The sequence below is a fragment of the Aulonocara stuartgranti genome, assembly GCF_965226115.1.
Source record: "Aulonocara stuartgranti genome assembly, chromosome: 12".
NCBI lineage: Eukaryota > Metazoa > Chordata > Actinopteri > Cichliformes > Cichlidae > Aulonocara > Aulonocara stuartgranti.
In genome coordinates, this window is record NC_138948.1 from 18,637,651 (window position 1) to 18,659,042 (window position 21,392).

The 21,392-nt window shown below is 39.7% G+C and overlaps 3 protein-coding genes and 1 long non-coding RNA gene across 4 annotated transcripts; 2 read left to right on the plus strand and 2 right to left on the minus strand.

Annotated features, from left to right (window-relative positions):
• The first annotated feature begins 8,319 nt into the window (after window positions 1-8,319).
• On the plus strand, window positions 8,320-11,199 carry LOC309718199 (uncharacterized protein). The gene is made up of 4 exons (XM_082553222.1): window positions 8,320-8,627; window positions 9,801-9,930; window positions 10,149-10,282; window positions 10,355-11,199. Exons 1-4 carry the CDS (start codon window positions 8,508-8,510, stop codon window positions 11,129-11,131), a joined length of 1,161 nt encoding a protein of 386 aa, XP_082409348.1. The 5' UTR covers window positions 8,320-8,507; the 3' UTR covers window positions 11,132-11,199.
• Window positions 11,200-12,017: 818 nt separating this feature from the next.
• Window positions 12,018-12,873, minus strand: LOC309718279 (uncharacterized protein). Its single transcript, XM_082553360.1, has 5 exons — window positions 12,827-12,873; window positions 12,673-12,732; window positions 12,484-12,564; window positions 12,292-12,392; window positions 12,018-12,184 (listed from the first exon to the last, which is right to left on the minus strand). Exons 1-5 carry the CDS (start codon window positions 12,846-12,848, stop codon window positions 12,095-12,097), a joined length of 354 nt encoding a protein of 117 aa, XP_082409486.1. The 5' UTR covers window positions 12,849-12,873; the 3' UTR covers window positions 12,018-12,094.
• Window positions 12,874-13,022: 149 nt separating this feature from the next.
• LOC309719226 lies at window positions 13,023-17,421 on the minus strand. Its single transcript, XR_014280169.1, has 5 exons — window positions 17,411-17,421; window positions 13,965-14,175; window positions 13,834-13,863; window positions 13,580-13,699; window positions 13,023-13,100 (listed from the first exon to the last, which is right to left on the minus strand). It is a non-coding gene; the product is annotated as an uncharacterized lncRNA (long non-coding RNA).
• LOC309719224 (uncharacterized protein) lies at window positions 14,196-16,318 on the plus strand. The gene is made up of 4 exons (XM_082555187.1): window positions 14,196-14,306; window positions 14,920-15,049; window positions 15,268-15,401; window positions 15,474-16,318. The coding sequence occupies exons 1-4, from the start codon at window positions 14,304-14,306 to the stop codon at window positions 16,248-16,250; spliced, it is 1,044 nt and encodes a 347-aa protein (XP_082411313.1). The 5' UTR covers window positions 14,196-14,303; the 3' UTR covers window positions 16,251-16,318.
• Window positions 17,422-21,392: the final 3,971 nt, after the last annotated feature.

Genomic DNA, 21,392 nt, shown 5'->3' on the forward strand with positions numbered 1-21,392 from the left:
TGTGTTAGGAAGGATTGTCTGACAGAAAGTTCTGACTCACTCACCAAAAGTCAGAAGGGGCAGCATCAAGAAAGTGATGATGTGCTTTAAAAGTCTTGTTTTGTCTGCAAAGAGAGAACCACAGGGGAGTTTACAGTCTGATAACAGAATCTTCTTCTCTCATTCTAAATGATGTTAAAATTGAGTAGTGGTCCTTACTTTGCTGTATGCGAGGGTTCATAAAGGGACCTCGTCTCCTATGTTTTCTCCGACGGAAGACCCTAAAAGATGACACACAAGTTTAAAGACTTATTCTACAGGTGAAGATTTACACCGTCGGTACGCCTGAGGATGTTTTATCCAGAATGTAGCGTGCAGTCCCAAAAGCATCCACACACATACTTGTATGAGGTCTCTTTATATGAAATATTTGGAGCTCCGTCTTCCCTATAATAGCCTGACTCCTGCAGGCGGAGGCTTCTTCGTGCCATCACTGTAAAATGGCAGAAAGACAGAAAATGATCAGTGATTCACTCTTTAAACACAAGATGCATTCATCACTATGTAAAATCAAAACTTATTATTAAAAGCTGTTTACTTTCTCTACTTAGAATCATTCAATATATTTAACATCCTAAGACCTGGCCTCCACATATGTGCACACAACACATTTTGCTATTTTGTATGAATGATACAATGGTGTGAATGTTTAATAAAATACATTTGAGTTTGTAATTGAGGAATAGAAGAAGCTATATGACGAAGGAACTTCCTGAGTGTGTGTGTGACTGTGACTTTCAGGAAGAGGAAGCATAGCAGAGACGAGAAGTGCAGATTGGGGTGGGGAATTTATAGTTTAGTGATGATATGTTGTTGTAAGGGGGGTTATGTTTTATGCTGAATTGAAGTATGTTACAGAGCATAAGGGGGTGATTTTTGTTTGCAAATTGTGTGGTTTTAATGAGACTTTCGGTGTATTGAGGAGGTGAAATTATGTGGTGGCAAAACTTTTGTGTGTTTAAGGTTCGGGTTGTTGTTGTTTTTGTTTTTAATAGAGGGAGTTTTAGGAAACATGGACATGTCTAAAAAAATTGGGCCCATTATTTTGTAACAGTGCACTTAAAGAAAACCTGTCAGGTGATTTTGTTTTGTTTTTATGAGCTAACAATCAGCTCTATTTTTCCATTTCTGTTTTAAGCAGGCCTGCAACAGTGAATAACGGCGCTGAAAATTATTGGGAGGAGCAAATATAAGGTGGGCTTTCCAGATTTCAATTGGCTGAGGAGAAAGCTACCTGGGGACAATTCAGGTCGTAAGTCCCTGTAAAAAGGATTTTATGCGAGTTAATCCAGTCCAAAAGCATAAAGAAATATTTTCCTATGGAAAATAAAAAATGACTGAGCTCATTTTGCTGAGGGTGGAGTATCTGATCGTGCGGGAAGCTCCACTATCAGCAAAAACATGGTGTGACTGCATGTAAGTGAATGTGTGACTGCATGTGAGTGAAGATGAATTAATGTGGACAAACAATTGTTTTTACCAGAGAAAATTTGTTGACTGGGGTTAGATTATGGGATTATAGTATATTGTTGGGAGAATGCCAAATGCTAAAGGGGAAATATTTTTTGATGTAACTCAGTTATCATTAATTGAAGAAACACATGACTGATAACTGTTCTGTTTTAAGTTTATTTTTATGACATAGATTGGATCATGAGTGGGGAAACTGAGCATTTTTAAGTTTTGTATAGTATCTTGATACATGAAATGTATCAAGATAAAGGGGGGTTTAGGGTTTAATAATTTAATTGTTTAATAATTTAGGATCATTTCAGGACCTTTTGGGTTTTTGATCATTTGGATATGGTAAAACTGAAACTGAAAAAAATAAGAAACCGGAAACCTAAACTGGGTAAGCTAATAACACAAACCAGAAACGAGGATGCAGGGAGGTCCGGGGAAATACACCCAGAGAACATAGGGAGATTACACACAGGTGGGGAACACAGGTGACACTGATAAACATAACGAGACAGGGCAGGAGTGAACACAATATTACGCATACTGACGAGAGACTGTCAAAGTAAAACAGGAAGTACACAGAGGTTCAGACAGGAGGAGAGAGAGCACGGGGAGAACACAGACATAACAGGCTGGGGGAAACATGGAATAAACACAAAGAGAGACGAGAGCTCATAAATACACAGAGGGGCACAAGGGGGTAAGAGTCACAAAGGGAAAAAACACTTAGGGAACACCACAACAGGACACCTCAGAAAACCTGGCCTAAATAAGGAGCGAAAATACAAGGAACCAAGAATACTGGGCCAACATGGCCCAGGACCAAGACAGAACTGAATCCTGTTTAGAAGATACAAGGCCGGTTTTTCAAAGCTGTGAATAAGTCTTAGAGGGAAAATTAGTGAGGGTTGAAGGAGTAGAACAGCTTTGATTTCTTTTTGATTTCTAGAAGTAGTGGTTATAATGTAGGCGTACACATACAGATATTACATAGGAGGTATTTTTAGGATAAAGGGGAGAGCTTGTAAATAGAAATGATTTTATACATATTGCATTTTTTGATATGAGTTATTGAAGTTATTGAAGGATTGCACGCTTACAGACACAGAGTTAAGAAACACACATGACAGTATTGATTCCAGGCAAAAGGCCTTAAATTCATTTAGCTTTTGACTGAACTTAAAAGAAGGACCAAAGAGGAAGGAAAGCATATATTTTGGTTAAGTCTGATAAACTAGAATTAGGAGGTATTGTTACAGTAAAGGAGCAAAATGAAATAAAAAGCCTATACCAAAAACGGGTTATAACATAGGAAATGTGAGGTTTTAAAATGAAGTTAGTGTTAACACATAGGAGTTGTTTCAAGGCAGCATTTAGCTATGATGAAATGTATACAGGAGTAATTGCTTATATGCTTAAACTTAATTGATTAAAGTGGTTGTTTTCTTTTGGAGTAGAGGAACTTGCAGCAGCGACAATTTGTGCACAGGATGTTGATGATCAGATAAGGGAAAATAGAGCGAGCAACCGGACGTGAAAGCAGGGCTTAAAAAGTTTAAAGGGTTGAGTAACGTTGAAGAATATATATATATATAAGTCAATAAGTTAAGAAGATAATTAGGATCAGGCTTTTGATTAAAGAGTCCCAGAAAGGATAAGTTAGGGAGATGCAAGAAAAGGTGTTTTGTTTCCTTTGCAGAAGATCTCGGCGACCACAGGAGGGGTGAGGATCCTGGAGATCTCGAGGCCTGGTGAACCACAATGTATTGCGACCTCTGGTGTTCCAGAGGTCGTGAGAGGGAGTGTGGAGCAGGGAAATTATTTTACTGCTATTGTTAAATAATTGTCATCATTACCATTGCATTAATAATAAAATCTGGAGTTTATATTGCATTCAGGGGTTAAACAGTGTCTCTTTCAGAAAGACTGAGTTGCAGGCTGACAGGAAGTTGTATGCAGAAGTGAAAGCAGATAGTTATTTTGAGCCGCAGGCTAAGACGAGGCTTTAACAATGTAACAGATAGCTTTAAGAAGGCCTTAAGCAGTTATGACTATTTTATACACAATGCATATCTGTGCTTATTAAAGAGTTGGAGCTCGGTCAATTAATTGGGGGTCGGAAGCTTTGTTCGGCGCGATGTTCGGACAATCTATTGTGCAGGTGACTTGGAGCCATAGAAGGAATTGCAATACATGCTTACAAAACACTTATATATCAGATCATTTTATATTAAGGTTTTAGTAGAGGTTCTTGGTTAAAACATTTATTTAGTAGAAGACATACACATAGTCTCAGTGAGCTTCTGGTCTGGTAAAAGGTCAGAAGTGCAACAGGTGAATTGAGAAAGAGCATTTGAGGACGAGACACAGACAGTAGGTGAAGAGGTGACACAAAGAGCATGTGAGGTCGTGACACACACACATAGAGTTAAATTTATTTAGAGGAACCGTCCTTGTTGTCTCGGCAAGAAAGAGGAACAATTCATTTTAAGATAAGAACGGAAAGTACCAAGCCATGAAAATAGAAGATGATTTTCTGGGTGAAAAGTCATGATGATGTTGATCTGATCTATGTATAAAATGGACCGGTGACGCATGAAGGGGCGTCAGTAAACAAACCCTGATGCTATAAAATATCTGTTCATGCTTTGATTAAATCGAGGACTACTAGCTGTCTGCGTACAGAGTGTCTTCCCACACGTGTGTTCATTAAAATCATTGTTTGACCAAAGACCTTCTGGACCATGGGTGGTGTGTACTCTCCTTCCTCAACTTTGAATCTTAACAGTTGTCTAGACCAAAATGCAAAATTTTGCTCTACAAGGGGCTGATATCCACTTATGAGGACATTATACTGCCATTGAGATTTAAAGTGAATGTCCTCATATGTGGATCTCATTTTTCTCAGAAACAAAAATCAGGTCGAAACAAACAAAAAAAAGTAATTCTTTGTTTTTACAGCCCAAATAACAAAGAGAAATTAAAAAGGCATGCCATGAAAGAGTTCAGGTCTTAGGAGGTAAAACAAAGCTTTGCATCTCTGCTGCAATAAGTCTTTAAAGCAATGTGCACCAAGCTCATACCTTTAGGGATCAGGTGTTCACCTGTCTCTGGCTGATCTTTAGTGGATCAGTGTATGCTTGTCGTTTTTTCTCTCTCTCGCTGCAATCACAGGTATCTGAGTATGCTGAGTATGCTGAATGCTGCAAACACGAAGGTTTACTAATAAATTTATTTTTTTTCAAATCCAAAAACATTCTGTCTGACACAGTTGCCATGGAAGCACGTGTAAACACTGTCAGCAGAGTTGCTATAATTCGTCATTTTTTCACATCACCGCAACTTTTTCCCTCTTAAAAAAAATGCACGTTACCAATGCAGTGCTTAACACTCTAAACTGGTGTTTATTTAACTGTGGCATCTCTCCTTTGTCTCCCAGTAGACATGATTTAGGTGATCTGGACAAATTACAAGGTATCCATCCCTGCATATAATTCAATACACTGTTCCAAACTGGAAAAAACAGGCCGGCATTCCCAGAGGGCGTGTATCAGTACCTTTACTTGTCGACATTTCCAACACAAGTCCTCTCTACCAACACCCATTCAATACAGCGCTGAAGGAGTATAATAATATATATTAAGAATTTTGTGCTGCATAAATCCCTCCTTATCTATCGGGTTACTTTCGTGTGTTATTGTAACTCTTCCTTTTAAACAGTTTCTTATTTGTAAATACTTCCAAAAATGACAATAGCGCTCCAAACAAAACTTATTTGTAATATTCTCATATGACATGAAAAAATCTCCCTCAAATAAGTCACAACAGTTCTGATACCTCTTCTTAGCCATTGTGCCCAGTAAACAGTCTGCTTACCAATTTTTATTTTAAGATTATCCCACAAGGTGGCATACTTTTAAGGCACAAGTTTATATTTTTATGCACGTCCAACCACACCATTTTTGAAATTTCAAAATAGGATTTTGCATCTTACCCTCTTTATTTACTTTTTGTGATAAAATATAAATTGGTGTGGATGGAGATGCAAGCTCTTGTTCTATTAAAATCCAATCTATATCGGTTTTCATTGCGCAATGTTTGCCTAATTTAGCCATTTTTAAAAGAGATGCTATAATACTCTATATTGCCTAGGTCTATTCCCTCTTCTTTTTTTTGGTTGGGAAAGTCGATTAATGTTAATAAGGGGTTCGAACCCTTCCAAAGAAAATCTTTTATCATATTATTATAGCTTTGGAACATCTGTCGCGGGATACACATGGGCAACATTCCTGTATAATAGCTGATGACTGTTGATATAACCATTTTTACTGTTTACTTTTCCCCACAATGTCAAACTAGTTTACTCAATTTATCCAAATTTTTATTGATTTTGCTTATTAATTTTCCCACACTGTTAGCCATAATATCCTCAATATTTGGGTTCAATTCATTTCCAAGACACTTCATTCCTTTGTCCACCCACTTAAAGTTAAAGCCCAATATTAGGTTATGACTACAAGTTTGGGAAACTGGCATCACCTCTGATTTATGCCAATTAACTTTGTACTCCAAAAACAATGAATAATTATCAGTCACCTCTAATAGTGTTGTGATATAATTAGCAGGGTCTTGGCTTAATACCAGAACATCATCTGTGTACAGGAACAATTTGTGTTCTCTACCTCCCCCAAATACACCTTTAATCTCTGCATTTTCTCTGAATAGCTAATGGCTCTGAAAAGATGGTAAATAGAAGTGGACCTAAATTACATCCTTGACGTGTTGATCTAGAAATACTCAAAAAAGGAGAGAGTACCCCATTCGTAAATACAGCTTCTTCTGGCCTCAAATATATGGTTCTAATCCATCTGCAAAAGTTGTCGCCTAATTCAAATTTTTCCAGGGTCCTAAACAGATATTTCCACTCCACCGTATCAAGTCCTTCTGTGCATTTAAATATGGAGCCAGTGCAGGATTTGTGTCTATTCTTGATAAACCCTACTTGATCTTTATGAATAATTTGTGGTAGTACAACCTCCAGCCTCATTGTTAGTACTTTGGATAGAATTTTGTAATCCACATTGATTAAATTTATCAGTCTGTAATTGCCTGGATCCGTTAAATCTTTGTCGCCTTTGGAACTACTGATATTATGGCCAGATTAAAACTTGCAGGGGGCCGTCCATATTCAAAGGCTTCATGTAATACTCAGTTAAAAATGGACGTAGCAAATCTCTAAATTTGTGATAAAACTCTGCTGGGAGGCCATCTATTCCTGGTGACTTTCCAGCTTTCATTGCACAGATCCTTCCTTTACTTTGCCTCTGTTAGGGGAGTTTGCAATTTGTCAGAATTGGAATATTCTTAAATGCCTAAGTCAGTCACCTGATCTTATCCCAGTTGAGCATACATTTCACTTGTTGAAGACAAACTTTGAACAGAAAGGCCCACAAACAAACAGCAACTGAAAGCCGCTGCAGTAAAGGCCTGACAGGGCATTAAAAAGGAGGAAGCCCAGCATCTGGTGATGTCCATGAGTTCAAGAACTAGGCTGTCATTGTAAGTAAAGGGTTTTTTTTAATCAAGTATTAGAAATGGACATTTATTTTTCTGTTATTTAATTTGTCAATTACTTTGAATCCCCTGAAATTAAGGGATTGTGTTAAAAACGCTTTAGCTCCTCACATTTTTATGCAATCTTTTCATTCAACACACCAACTAGTTAAAACTGCAGGAATGTCTTAAAGACATAAAGACCTGGATGACTAAACTCTCTGAAGAGCCTTCAGTTGATCCAAAATGCTGCAGCAAGAGTACTGACAGGAACTAGAAAGAGAGAGCATATTTCTATATTGCACTCTCCTTTCTCTGTTTAATCTGTAATCAAATTTAAAATCCTGTTCCTCACATACAAGGTGTTGAATAATCATTCCCCATCTTAATGACCCTATTGTACTGTATCACCGCTGACAAGCTCTTCATTCTCAGACTGCTGTTTTACTTGTGGTTCATAGAGCATTTAAAAGTAGAATGGGAGGCACAGCCTTCTTCAGCTTTCAGACCCCTCTTCTGTAGAACCAGCTCTCAGTTTGGATTCAGGACACAGACGCCGTCTCTGCTGTTAAGATTAGATTTAAAACTTTAATAAAGTGTATACTTAGGACTGGATCCGGTGACCCTGAATCCTCCCTTAGTTACACTGCAATAGGTGTTGGCTTCTAGGGGATGCATTGAGTGTTTCCTCTTCAGTCACCTTTCTCACTCACTATGTGTTTATACATCTCTCTGCATTTGATTATTAGCTATTAAACAATGAATACATATTACCAACTCTGTTATTAGTAATTATGCCACAAACATCAAAGACAAATCCTTATATGGTTGGAACAGAACCATGTAAGGATTTGTCTTATAATAATTTAAAGTTAGACCTAACAACATAAAAAAACCAAAACTAAAGACCATAAGTTATTTTTTTTTTTTTTTACCTGTCCCAGTTTCTCCAGTAATGTACAGCATTCATTTGTTGATTATTTATCAAACATAAAATTCTCACCCTTTTATTCTGCTTTTAAAAAAAGAAAAGAAGAAAAAAGATAGTGGTTTAAATTTTAAAACACTGTCGCCAAAAGAAAAAAAAAAGACTTCTTGTGGAATTCATATTCATTTTCTTTTATATATTTTTTCTCATTAATGCAGTTGTACTGTGTATTTTTCCAATTTGTTTTGCAGGAAAGTATTTTAAAGAAGAATTAGATAAAGTTAAAAGCGACACCAGCCAGGAAACGGCTCTTTCTAATCTGTAGCGATGACAGGAAGTACGTAAAAGTTCGCGCATGTGTAAAGCAAACCTTACCCTGCGAGTCATCGCTGAGGGTTTAAAGCATATGTTTTTGTTTCTGTTTCGTGTGCAGTCATTTGTGTTGATCTTTTTATTACTTTGATTTGCAGTGACTCTTCCCGCAGGAACATTTCTATGGGACAGCACTTAATTGAGACTTCCAGTAATGTCAGGTTGCTCGGTTATCCCTCTGACGTTACCGCAGCGGGACGGGGGCGCGAGGAGGATTCGTTTCATTCACCTGGTGGGTCTGACATCGTTCAGACTGACAGAGAGCACCAAACAGGTGAGTTAATGCTTCACAGGTAGTCCAAGAGGGTGATGTATTACCACCAGCATAATAAACACATCTCCTTACTTGCAGGACGGTCGCAGACTTTCTAATTGGATAGTGATAAGTAATGTTTAACAAATAAGTACTGTAGCTAACTAAAAACAAAAAACAGCTTAGTAAAATAAATAAATAAAGCTTGACTAATACTATACTGCAGTTTTACACTCATCGGGCATTTTATTAAGTACACCTTACTAGTACTGGGTTGGGCCTACTGTTGCCTCCAGAGCCAGCTTAAATCTTTGTGGCACAGATTCAACAAGGAGCTGGGTACCTTCCTCTGAGATTTTGATCACACACAGCTCCTGCAGATTTGTCGGCTGAACATCCATGATGTGAATCTCCTGTTCCAGGACATCCTCCTGGAGTTGGACCTGGTGGCTGTGGCGGCCATGTGTGTACAGTGAACTCATTTTCGCTGCCAGTTTGAGATTATTTGAGCTTTGTGACATGCTATGTTATCCTCCTGGAAGCAGAAGATGGGTAAACTGTGGTCATAAAAGCTGGACATGGTGAGCAACAATACTCAAGTAGCCTGTTGAAATTCTGTTCAGTTGGCACTAAGAGTCCCAAATTAAACTTTGCTCCACCCAAACCCGCAAAATGTAGCGTCAGTTTCTTTTCTTAGCTGACAGGAGTGACACCCAGTGTGGATTTCTTCTGCTGTAGTCCATCTGCTAAAAGCTTCAACATGTTGTCCATTCGCAGATGCTCTTCTGCATAATTTAGGTGGGATGAGTGGATGTTTGAGTGGTTCTTGCCTTCCTGTCAGCTGAAAACTCAAAAGTCTGGCCAGACTACTTTGACCTCTGGCATCAAGACATTTTCACCCAGAGAAATTCTCTGTAAAAGCATGTTTGTGTGGCTAAAGTCCCAACAACCATGTCACATTCAAAGTCACTTAAATCATGTTTTTTCTCCATTCTGATGCTCGCGTTGAACTTCAGCGGGTTGTCTTGGTCATGTCTACATGCACAAATGCACTGGGGTGCTGGCATGTCATTGGCTTATTATAGACTCACATTAATGAGCAGTTGAGCATGTATACCATTAACATGGTCAGGCAGTGTACGTTATTGTCAGGCTTTATACGGCGGTGGCTTATATTCATCCTCTCTGTTTCAGGGTTCAACGATTCCGCTCTATTTGGGAGCCGATCTCCTCTCAAAGACTGATGTGCGTACAGAAAACCATCCAAGACACCATGCCAAGTTTGCCAAGAAAGGCCTTGCAACAAAAATAACTTTTTCCTCAGGTAAAATACAGACATACCAGTGGAAGTTAAACATTAACTACACCTGTGCCTCTAAAACCACGGGGTGGGTGTAGACAATCAAATGAAATAAATATGACTAGGGGGAAATAAACATAGACAAGCTCATGCTATCGCATTGATATGCACCTTATTTTTAGGTAAAAGTCACCCACCAGGACAGACACATTGTCACACTGATCCCCCTGATTGTGTTCAAGCTTTCAGGTTTCACGGCTTGAAGGTACCCTCTGCAAATAACAGCCTGTGGTTCTACAGCATTCAGGGACTTTTTCGAGTAGCCTTTGAGTTGTACAGTAAGCAAGATCAGCTTGCTGTGCTGGAGAATTTCCAGGTAAACATCATGTATACGTGATAATTTTATTTTTCTGTCACAATGCATGTTTTAATCACATCTGTCCCCTAGGATGTCTGGAAAGCACAGATCAGTGACAGCCCTCTGGAAGTGAGTTACAGCCTCAGCGTGCAGCTGGACCCTTCAGGGTCGCTCAGCCAGCGTGACTCACAATCAAAGGGTGTAATATCACAGCCTCCTTATTTCCAGGCTGACAAGGACGTGGTAGATGTTAGTAGCATGGACACTGCTGACACATCAGCAGATCATGATTATTGTTCTCTTCCCAAGCAGAGCTTACAATCTGAGCAAAGAGAAGTAGTAATATCCACAGTGAGACAAAAATTGCACCGCTTGGATGAACAGTTCTCCTCGGAGCCTCAAAGCTGCTCAGAGCAGCTGGAGACGGTCTTGCTGCTTTTGGAGAACATTGATCGCTACATAAATGGGAGACTTGAAGAAAAAGATGCGACGGAGATTGTGCTGGCTCTGCTAAAGGCCAAAGACTGGGGCCCAGTGTATTCAAGCAGCCTGCTCACTTGTATAGGACGTTGGCTTGGCCAGCAGTTTCATGCAGCCAACAGCAGCATCAGCCAGAAGGTGGAGGGCTTTAAACTTCAGCACATTGAGCGCATCAGCGACCTGCCACCTGCTGAGGAACTAGCCACAGAGCTGTTCCCTGAAGCGATGCGGACGCTGCTGCTTCACTGGATGGGCTTAAGTGAGGACTTCAGCCTTGAAAAGAGACGCAGCGAATACCCAATCCTGCTCCTCATCCTCGAGTTTGCCAACCACAACCTCATCACTGGCGTAGCTCATGTGTTGTACTCCAGTCTTATATGCAGGTAAAAGTGTCAACATAAGACCTGTTTTTCAATGGAACAACGTTTTATATTCAAATAAAGGTTTATTTTGTGCGTGTGTGTACATTACTATACATATGACTCCTCTTAGGTTGGGTAAGGTTCAGTATTAGCAAAAACATTTGTTACACAGTACCCTGAAAAAATCTCCAGATTCTCATTTCTTACTTTTGCTAGGAAAAGAGATATGGGTGGAGATTGATCAAAACACACTATCTAATATAGAAAGAACAGTGGCTGAGATCCAAACAAGCTTAAAGTCAGTATCTGGTTGTGACCACCTTTATTAGTGTTTCATTGTGTTTTTACTGTCTAGGTATGTTTTTGCTGCATTGACAGTGTGCTTGGGGTCACTGTTATGCTAAAAAAATAAAACCTCTGACCATCAGATATTTCCAGGTGGTATTGACTGGTGGATCAAAATCTGACTGTACTTTTCTGGGTTCACAGTTCAATCAGTTTTGATTAAATCTCTGGCACCACTGGCTGAAATGCAGCTCTATGACAGAGCCTCCACCATGTTTTACACACAGTAGCAGAAGATACAGTTGTACCTCTCTTCTGAACTTGTCTGTATATCGTGACGATGATTTGAACCAAAAATGTAAAATATGGATTCATCTCTCCATCAGACCCGTTGTCACTGATTTTCAGGTACTGTTTATCTGCTGTGGGCTAGTTTTTGGGTTTTTAGGTCCTCCACTTGTCCAGTTTCTTCTGATTTATTTTATTGATACAATGCACACTATCCTGAGATATGCCAGGTTCATGGCTAAAGGTTCTTTGGGAATCACCTTGGTGGTGTAAACATTATTTTTACACCACCACGTTATGATCCAACCATATCACATAAAAGGAAATGCTGCGACGTGTTCTAAAACTTTTTTAAGACACAAAATTTATTTATTTGAAACACATTAAAAAGTACAAAAGAACATTTGAAACACATTTACTCCTCCCCACTCATCTCTGTGCAGGACAATTTACAGGAATTGTCCTGCAGGGGCCAGCAGTTCCCTGGAGGCCCAGGTAAATATTCCTGAGGAAAGAAAATTAATTATTACGCTGCCCAGAGTTCATAAATGTAAACTTTTTCTCCATGTTATATCACTTTAAATCTTGCTGTGCAAACTATGTCATTCTTACTTGGATTACTCTTCTACTGGCCCTGGAGGGGTCCACCCACTGCATACATTTGCGCACAGAGTTCTCTGTCCATGAGGAAACCCCGCTTTGGATCATGGCTCCTGAATTCACACAAATCACAGACAAATTATTTGTTTTCTTTGTGTACATTCATGTATAAATGATGAGACAGATGAAGATGGCGATCTTTACCTTGAGATTCAAAAATTGGCTGAGTGTCTGCTGTTTCTGCTTCTTTTTTGCTGTTTATGGAAATTGTGCAGCTCACAATTCCTAAGAGACACGAAGTAGAGAGGTTAGGGGTGGATGTGGGGACAAATGGTCCAGGTTTTACTTGTGTGTTAGGAAGGATTGTCTGACAGAAAGTTCTGACTCACTCACCAAAAGTCAGAAGGGGCAGCATCAAGAAAGTGATGATGTGCTTTAAAAGTCTTGTTTTGTCTGCAAAGAGAGAACCACAGGGGAGTTTACAGTCTGATAACAGAATCTTCTTCTCTCATTCTAAATGATGTTAAAATTGAGTAGTGGTCCTTACTTTGCTGTATGCGAGGGTTCATAAAGGGACCTCGTCTCCTATGTTTTCTCCGATGGAAGACCCTAAAAGATGACACACAAGTTTAAAGACTTATTCTACAGGTGAAGATTTACACCGTCGGCACGCCTGAGGATGTTTTATCCAGAATGTAGCGTGCAGTCCCAAAAGCATCCACACACATACTTGTATGAGGTCTCTTTATATGAAATATTTGGAGCTCCGTCTTCCCTATAATAGCCTGACTCCTGCAGGCGGAGGCTTCTTCGTGCCATCACTGTAAAATGGCAGAAAGACAGAAAATGATCAGTGATTCACTCTTTAAACACAAGATGCATTCATCACTATGTAAAATCAAAACTTATTATTAAAAGCTGTTTACTTTCTCTACTTAGAATCATTCAATATATTTAACATCCTAAGACCTGGCCTCCACATATGTGCACACAACACATTTTGGGTTGTCTAGACCAAAATGCAAAATTTTGCTCTACAAGGGGCTGATATCCACTTATGAGGACATTATACTGCCATTGAGATTTAAAGTGAATGTCCTCATATGTGGATCTCATTTTTCTCAGAAACAAAAATCAGGTCGAAACAAACAAAAAAAAGTAATTCTTTGTTTTTACAGCCCAAATAACAAAGAGAAATTAAAAAGGCATGCCATGAAAGAGTTCAGGTCTTAGGAGGTAAAACAAAGCTTTGCATCTCTGCTGCAATAAGTCTTTAAAGCAATGTGCACCAAGCTCATACCTTTAGGGATCAGGTGTTCACCTGTCTCTGGCTGATCTTTAGTGGATCAGTGTATGCTTGTCGTTTTTTCTCTCTCTCGCTGCAATCACAGGTATCTGAGTATGCTGAGTATGCTGAATGCTGCAAACACGAAGGTTTACTAATAAATTTATTTTTTTTCAAATCCAAAAACATTCTGTCTGACACAGTTGCCATGGAAGCACGTGTAAACACTGTCAGCAGAGTTGCTATAATTCGTCATTTTTTCACATCACCTGTCACCCGCAACTTTTTCCCGACCGCATCTTAAAAAAATGCACAAAATAAAAAAAAACAGCTTAATAAAATAAATAAATAAATAAATAAATAAAGCTTGACTAATACTATACTGCAGTTTTACACTCACCGGGCATTTTATTAAGTACACCTTACTAGTACTGGGTTGGGCCTACTGTTGCCTCCAGAGCCAGCTTAATCTTTGTGGCACAGATTCAACAAGGAGCTGGGTACCTTCCTCTGAGATTTTGATCACACACAGCTCCTGCAGATTTGTCGGCTGAACATCCATGATGTGAATCTCCTGTTCCAGGACATCCTCCTGGAGTTGGACCTGGTGGCTGTGGCAGCCATGTGTGTACAGTGAACTCATTTTCGCTGCCAGTTTGAGATTATTTGAGCTTTGTGACATGCTATGTTATCCTCCTGGAAGCAGAAGATGGGTAAACTGTGGTCATAAAAGCTGGACATGGTGAGCAACAATACTCAAGTAGCCTGTTGAAATTCTGTTCAGTTGGCACTAAGAGTCCCAAATTAAACTTTGCTCCACCCAAACCCGCAAAATGTAGCGTCAGTTTCTTTTCTTAGCTGACAGGAGTGACACCCAGTGTGGATTTCTTCTGCTGTAGTCCATCTGCTAAAAGCTTCAACATGTTGTCCATTCGCAGATGCTCTTCTGCATAATTTAGGTGGGATGAGTGGATGTTTGAGTGGTTCTTGCCTTCCTGTCAGCTGAAAACTCAAAAGTCTGGCCAGACTACTTTGACCTCTGGCATCAAGACATTTTCACCCAGAGAAATTCTCTGTAAAAGCATGTTTGTGTGGCTAAAGTCCCAACAACCATGTCACATTCAAAGTCACTTAAATCATGTTTTTTCTCCATTCTGATGCTCGCGTTGAACTTCAGCGGGTTGTCTTGGTCATGTCTACATGCACAAATGCACTGGGGTGCTGGCATGTCATTGGCTTATTATAGACTCACATTAATGAGCAGTTGAGCATGTATACCATTAACATGGTCAGGCAGTGTACGTTATTGTCAGGCTTTATACGGCGGTGGCTTATATTCATCCTCTCTGTTTCAGGGTTCAACGATTCCGCTCTATTTGGGAGCCGATCTCCTCTCAAAGACTGATGTGCGTACAGAAAACCATCCAAGACACCATGCCAAGTTTGCCAAGAAAGGCCTTGCAACAAAAATAACTTTTTCCTCAGGTAAAATACAGACATACCAGTGGAAGTTAAACATTAACTACACCTGTGCCTCTAAAACCACGGGGTGGGTGTAGACAATCAAATGAAATAAATATGACTAGGGGGAAATAAACATAGACAAGCTCATGCTATCGCATTGATATGCACCTTATTTTTAGGTAAAAGTCACCCACCAGGACAGACACATTGTCACACTGATCCCCCTGATTGTGTTCAAGCTTTCAGGTTTCACGGCTTGAAGGTACCCTCTGCAAATAACAGCCTGTGGTTCTACAGCATTCAGGGACTTTTTCGAGTAGCCTTTGAGTTGTACAGTAAGCAAGATCAGCTTGCTGTGCTGGAGAATTTCCAGGTAAACATCATGTATACGTGATAATTTTATTTTTCTGTCACAATGCATGTTTTAATCACATCTGTCCCCTAGGATGTCTGGAAAGCACAGATCAGTGACAGCCCTCTGGAAGTGAGTTACAGCCTCAGCGTGCAGCTGGACCCTTCAGGGTCGCTCAGCCAGCGTGACTCACAATCAAAGGGTGTAATATCACAGCCTCCTTATTTCCAGGCTGACAAGGACGTGGTAGATGTTAGTAGCATGGACACTGCTGACACATCAGCAGATCATGATTATTGTTCTCTTCCCAAGCAGAGCTTACAATCTGAGCAAAGAGAAGTAGTAATATCCACAGTGAGACAAAAATTGCACCGCTTGGATGAACAGTTCTCCTCGGAGCCTCGAAGCTGCTCAGAGCAGCTGGAGACGGTCTTGCTGCTTTTGGAGAACATTGATCGCTACATAAATGGGAGACTTGAAGAAAAAGATGCGACGGAGATTGTGCTGGCTCTGCTAAAGGCCAAAGACTGGGGCCCAGTGTATTCAAGCAGCCTGCTCACTTGTATAGGACGTTGGCTTGGCCAGCAGTTTCATGCAGCCAACAGCAGCATCAGCCAGAAGGTGGAGGGCTTTAAACTTCAGCACATTGAGCGCATCAGCGACCTGCCACCTGCTGAGGAACTAGCCACAGAGCTGTTCCCTGAAGCGATGCGGACGCTGCTGCTTCACTGGATGGGCTTAAGTGAGGACTTCAGCCTTGAAAAGAGACGCAGCGAATACCCAATCCTGCTCCTCATCCTCGAGTTTGCCAACCACAACCTCATCACTGGCGTAGCTCATGTGTTGTACTCCAGTCTTATATGCAGGTAAAAGTGTCAACATAAGACCTGTTTTTCAATGGAACAACGTTTTATATTCAAATAAAGGTTTATTTTGTGCGTGTGTGTACATTACTATACATATGACTCCTCTTAGGTTGGGTAAGGTTCAGTATTAGCAAAAACATTTGTTACACAGTACCCTGAAAAAATCTCCAGATTCTCATTTCTTACTTTTGCTAGGAAAAGAGATATGGGTGGAGATTGATCAAAACACACTATCTAATATAGAAAGAACAGTGGCTGAGATCCAAACAAGCTTAAAGTCAGTATCTGGTTGTGACCACCTTTATTAGTGTTTCATTGTGTTTTTACTGTCTAGGTATGTTTTTGCTGCATTGACAGTGTGCTTGGGGTCACTGTTATGCTAAAAAAATAAAACCTCTGACCATCAGATATTTCCAGGTGGTATTGACTGGTGGATCAAAATCTGACTGTACTTTTCTGGGTTCACAGTTCAATCAGTTTTGATTAAATCTCTGGCACCACTGGCTGAAATGCAGCTCTATGACAGAGCCTCCACCATGTTTTACACACAGTAGCAGAAGATACAGTTGTACCTCTCTTCTGAACTTGTCTGTATATCGTGACGATGATTTGAACCAAAAATGTAAAATATGGATTCATCTCTCCATCAGACCTGTTGTCACTGATTTTCAGGTACTGTTTATCTGCTGTGGGCTAGTTTTTGGGTTTTTAGGTCCTCCACTTGTCCAGTTTCTTCTGATTTATTTTATTGATACAATGCACACTATCCTGAGATATGCCAGGTTCATGGCTAAAGGTTCTTTGGGAATCACCTTGGTGGTGTAAACATTATTTTTACACCACCACGTTATGATCCAACCATATCACATAAAAGGAAATGCTGCGACGTGTTCTAAAACTTTTTTAAGACACAAAATTTATTTATTTGAAACACATTAAAAAGTACAAAAGAACATTTGAAACACATTTACTCCTCCCCACTCATCTCTGTGCAGGACAATTTACAGGAATTGTCCTGCAGGGGCCAGCAGTTCCCTGGAGGCCCAGGTAAATATTCCTGAGGAAAGAAAATTAATTATTACACTGCCCAGAGTTCATAAATGTAAACTTTTTCTCCATGTTATATCACTTTAAATCTTGCTGTGCAAACTATGTCATTCTTACTTGGATTACTCTTCTACTGGCCCTGGAGGGGTCCACCCACTGCGTACATTTGCGCACAGAGTTCTCTGTCCATGAGGAAACCCCGCTTTGGATCATGGCTCCTGAATTCACACAAATCACAGACAAATTATTTGTTTTCTTTGTGTACATTCATGTATAAATGATGATGAGACAGATGAAGATGGCGATCTTTACCTTGAGATTCAAAAATTGGCTGAGTGTCTGCTGTTTCTGCTTCTTTCTTGCTGTTTATGGAAATTGTGCAGCTCACAATTCCTAAGAGACACGAAGTAGAGAGGTTAGGGGTGGATGTGGGGACAAATGGTCCAGGTTTTACTTGTGTGTTAGGAAGGATTGTCTGACAGAAAGTTCTGACTCACTCACCAAAAGTCAGAAGGGGCAGCATCAAGAAAGTGATGATGTGCTTTAAAAGTCTTGTTTTGTCTGCAAAGAGAGAACCACAGGGGAGTTTACAGTCTGATAACAGAATCTTCTTCTCTCATTCTAAATGATGTTAAAATTGAGTAGTGGTCCTTACTTTGCTGTATGCGAGGGTTCATAAAGGGACCTCGTCTCCTATGTTTTCTCCGACGGAAGACCCTAAAAGATGACACACAAGTTTAAAGACTTATTCTACAGGTGAAGATTTACACCGTCGGTACGCCTGAGGATGTTTTATCCAGAATGTAGCGTGCAGTCCCAAAAGCATCCACACACATACTTGTATGAGGTCTCTTTATATGAAATATTTGGAGCTCCGTCTTCCCTATAATAGCCTGACTCCTGCAGGCGGAGGCTTCTTCGTGCCATCACTGTAAAATGGCAGAAAGACAGAAAATGATCAGTGATTCACTCTTTAAACACAAGATGCATTCATCACTATGTAAAATCAAAACTTATTATTAAAAGCTGTTTACTTTCTCTACTTAGAATCATTCAATATATTTAACATCCTAAGACCTGGCCTCCACATATGTGCACACAACACATTTTGGGTTGTCTAGACCAAAATGCAAAATTTTGCTCTACAAGGGGCTGATATCCACTTATGAGGACATTATACTGCCATTGAGATTTAAAGTGAATGTCCTCATATGTGGATCTCATTTTTCTCAGAAACAAAAATCAGGTCGAAACAAACAAAAAAAAGTAATTCTTTGTTTTTACAGGCCAAATAACAAAGAGAAATTAAAAAGGCATGCCATGAAAGAGTTCAGGTCTTAGGAGGTAAAACAAATCTTTGCATCTCTGCTGCAATAAGTCTTTAAAGCAATGTGCACCAAGCTCATACCTTTAGGGATCAGGTGTTCACCTGTCTCTGGCTGATCTTTAGTGGATCAGTGTATGCTTGTCGTTTTTTCTCTCTCTCGCTGCAATCACAGGTATCTGAGTATGCTGAGTATGCTGAATGCTGCAAACACGAAGGTTTACTAATAAATTTATTTTTTTTCAAATCCAATAACATTCTGTCTGACACAGTTGCCATGGAAGCACGTGTAAACACTGTCAGCAGAGTTGCTATAATTCGTCATTTTTTCACATCACCTGTCACCCGCAACTTTTTCCCGACCGCATCTTAAAAAAATGCACAAAATAAAAAAAAACAGCTTAATAAAATAAATAAATAAAGCTTGACTAATACTATACTGCAGTTTTACACTCATCGGGCATTTTATTAAGTACACCTTACTAGTACTGGGTTGGGCCTACTGTTGCCTCCAGAGCCAGCTTAAATCTTTGCGGCACAGATTCAACAAGGAGCTGGGTACCTTCCTCTGAGATTTTGATCACACAAAGCTGCTGCAGATTTGTCGGCTGAACATCCATGATGTGAATCTCCTGTTCCAGGACATCCTCCTGGAGTTGGACCTGGTGGCTGTGGCGGCCATGTGTGTATACAGTTCATAAATGTAAACTTTTTCTCCATGTTATATCACTTTAAATCTTGCTGTGCAAACTATGTCATTCTTACTTGGATTACTCTCCTCTTGGCCCTGGTGGGGTCCACCCAGTGCATAAATTTGCACAACCACCACTTTGCAGAGTTCTCTCTAGGCAAGTATGTCCACGAGGAGACGTCGCTTAGGATCATGACTCCTGAATTCACACAAATCACAGACAAATTATTTGTGTTCTTTGTGTACATTCATGTATAAATGATGAAACAGATGAAGATCCTTACCTTGAGATTCTGAGGTGAAATTTGGCAGAGTGTCTGCCACAGGATGAACCTCTGTCATCTGTTGCCTCAGAGACGTACGTTACTAATTGTTTGCTTTTGGTGAAAATTGTGTAGCTCACAATTCCTGGGAGACACAAAGTAGAGAGGTTAGGGGTGGATGTGAGTACAAATGGGCCAGTTTTACTTGTGTGTTAGAAAGGACTGTCTGACAGTATAGAATCAGAAGGTTCTGAGTCACTCACCAAAAGTCAGAATGGGCAGCATCAAGAAAGTGATGATGTGCTTTAAAAATCTTGTTTTGTCTGCAAAGAGAGAACCACAGGTGAGTTTACAGTTTGATAACAGAATCTTCTTCTTCCATTTTAAATAATGTTAAAATTGAGTAGTGGTCCTTACTTTGCTGTGTGTGAGGGTTCATAAAGGGATCTTGTCTCCTGTATTTTCTCTGACAGAAGACCCTAAAAGATGACACACAAGTTTAAAGACTTATTCTACAGGTGAAGATTTACATTGTCGGTACCAAGCAGGGCCGTGCAGAGAGGTTTAAAGGGGCGGGTGCTTAAAGCTAAAAAGGGGCACATTGAGCCAGGCTGAATAACAACAACACACATTCATCAAGAATCTAATATGGGCAACAAGGCAAAGCAAACGTAGCCGATGTTTTACCTGATGGGTACAATGTTGCTGTTGAGGGGTTGCTGTGGATAGTGCTGGAGGGCAGGGCTGTGTTGATCTGAGACTGTAGACATTAAAAAGTCCATAGGAGAGATGGTAGCTGATTAAACAAGTGTCATGAGATAATAACTAAATGCAAAGATTGGTGACAGCGCTTAGGCTCTGCCTGTGAATCACTCTTTGCTTCTCTTCTTCCTTCCATCCCATCTTTTCATATATCACTCTCCACTTGCTGTCTATCTGAGAACAAGGCACAACTTGCTATTGCAATAAACTATAATTTAATTATCCACACCTAACAACTCTTGCACTTAATCTATAATAAAATGATGAGAGAAAAATGTTATAGCACTGCCTTTAGTAGCCTCACACAGCTCCTACTGTTTCCTCCTCATGTCCTTACCAGCCATGTCTGGACAATGTTATATCATGAGTAATAATTTAAAATAATCCATATACATAAAACACACACACGCACGCACACACAGTGACATTTTAGACCTTCTTCAGAATACTGTATATACTATGGGCATCATGGTGCTGATCCAGAATCCTTACATTATTATTTATTACTAGAGCTACAATAATAAAGCAATGAGGAGGGGGAAGTAATAAATATGAAATAATGTCATTATGATGATTCCATTTGTTTCACTATCCACCCTGTGCAGGGGCAAAGCTTATTACATTTTTAAACTGTAGAGATACAATCATTTTACTGCTGTAAAATCCAACTTTTGTCTTATTTAAAATATAAATCTAATATAATCTGCTTCTTAATGTATGTTCTTTAAAATACAGCGTGTGTTTTTTAATATATTATAATTATAATAATTATTATGTGGACATGCATATTAGATCGTTTTTTAGTGAAATATAATCCCTCCAGAAAGGCAGGAAAAGTCCGGAAACTTACTTTAAAACTAAATATGTTCTAAATACTTTAAAACTAAATATGTTCCCTAAAACGGTGACAGAGCTACAGACCCATGACAGCCAGGTAGCCAGCAGCTGTGACCAGCACTACTTGTGCAGTTAATAAAAGGACAGGTAATGTTTGTCGCGCTGTTGCACAGCACGCTCGTTTGTTTCAGTTCGTCAGTTGCAACAAGACAGCTTACCAAC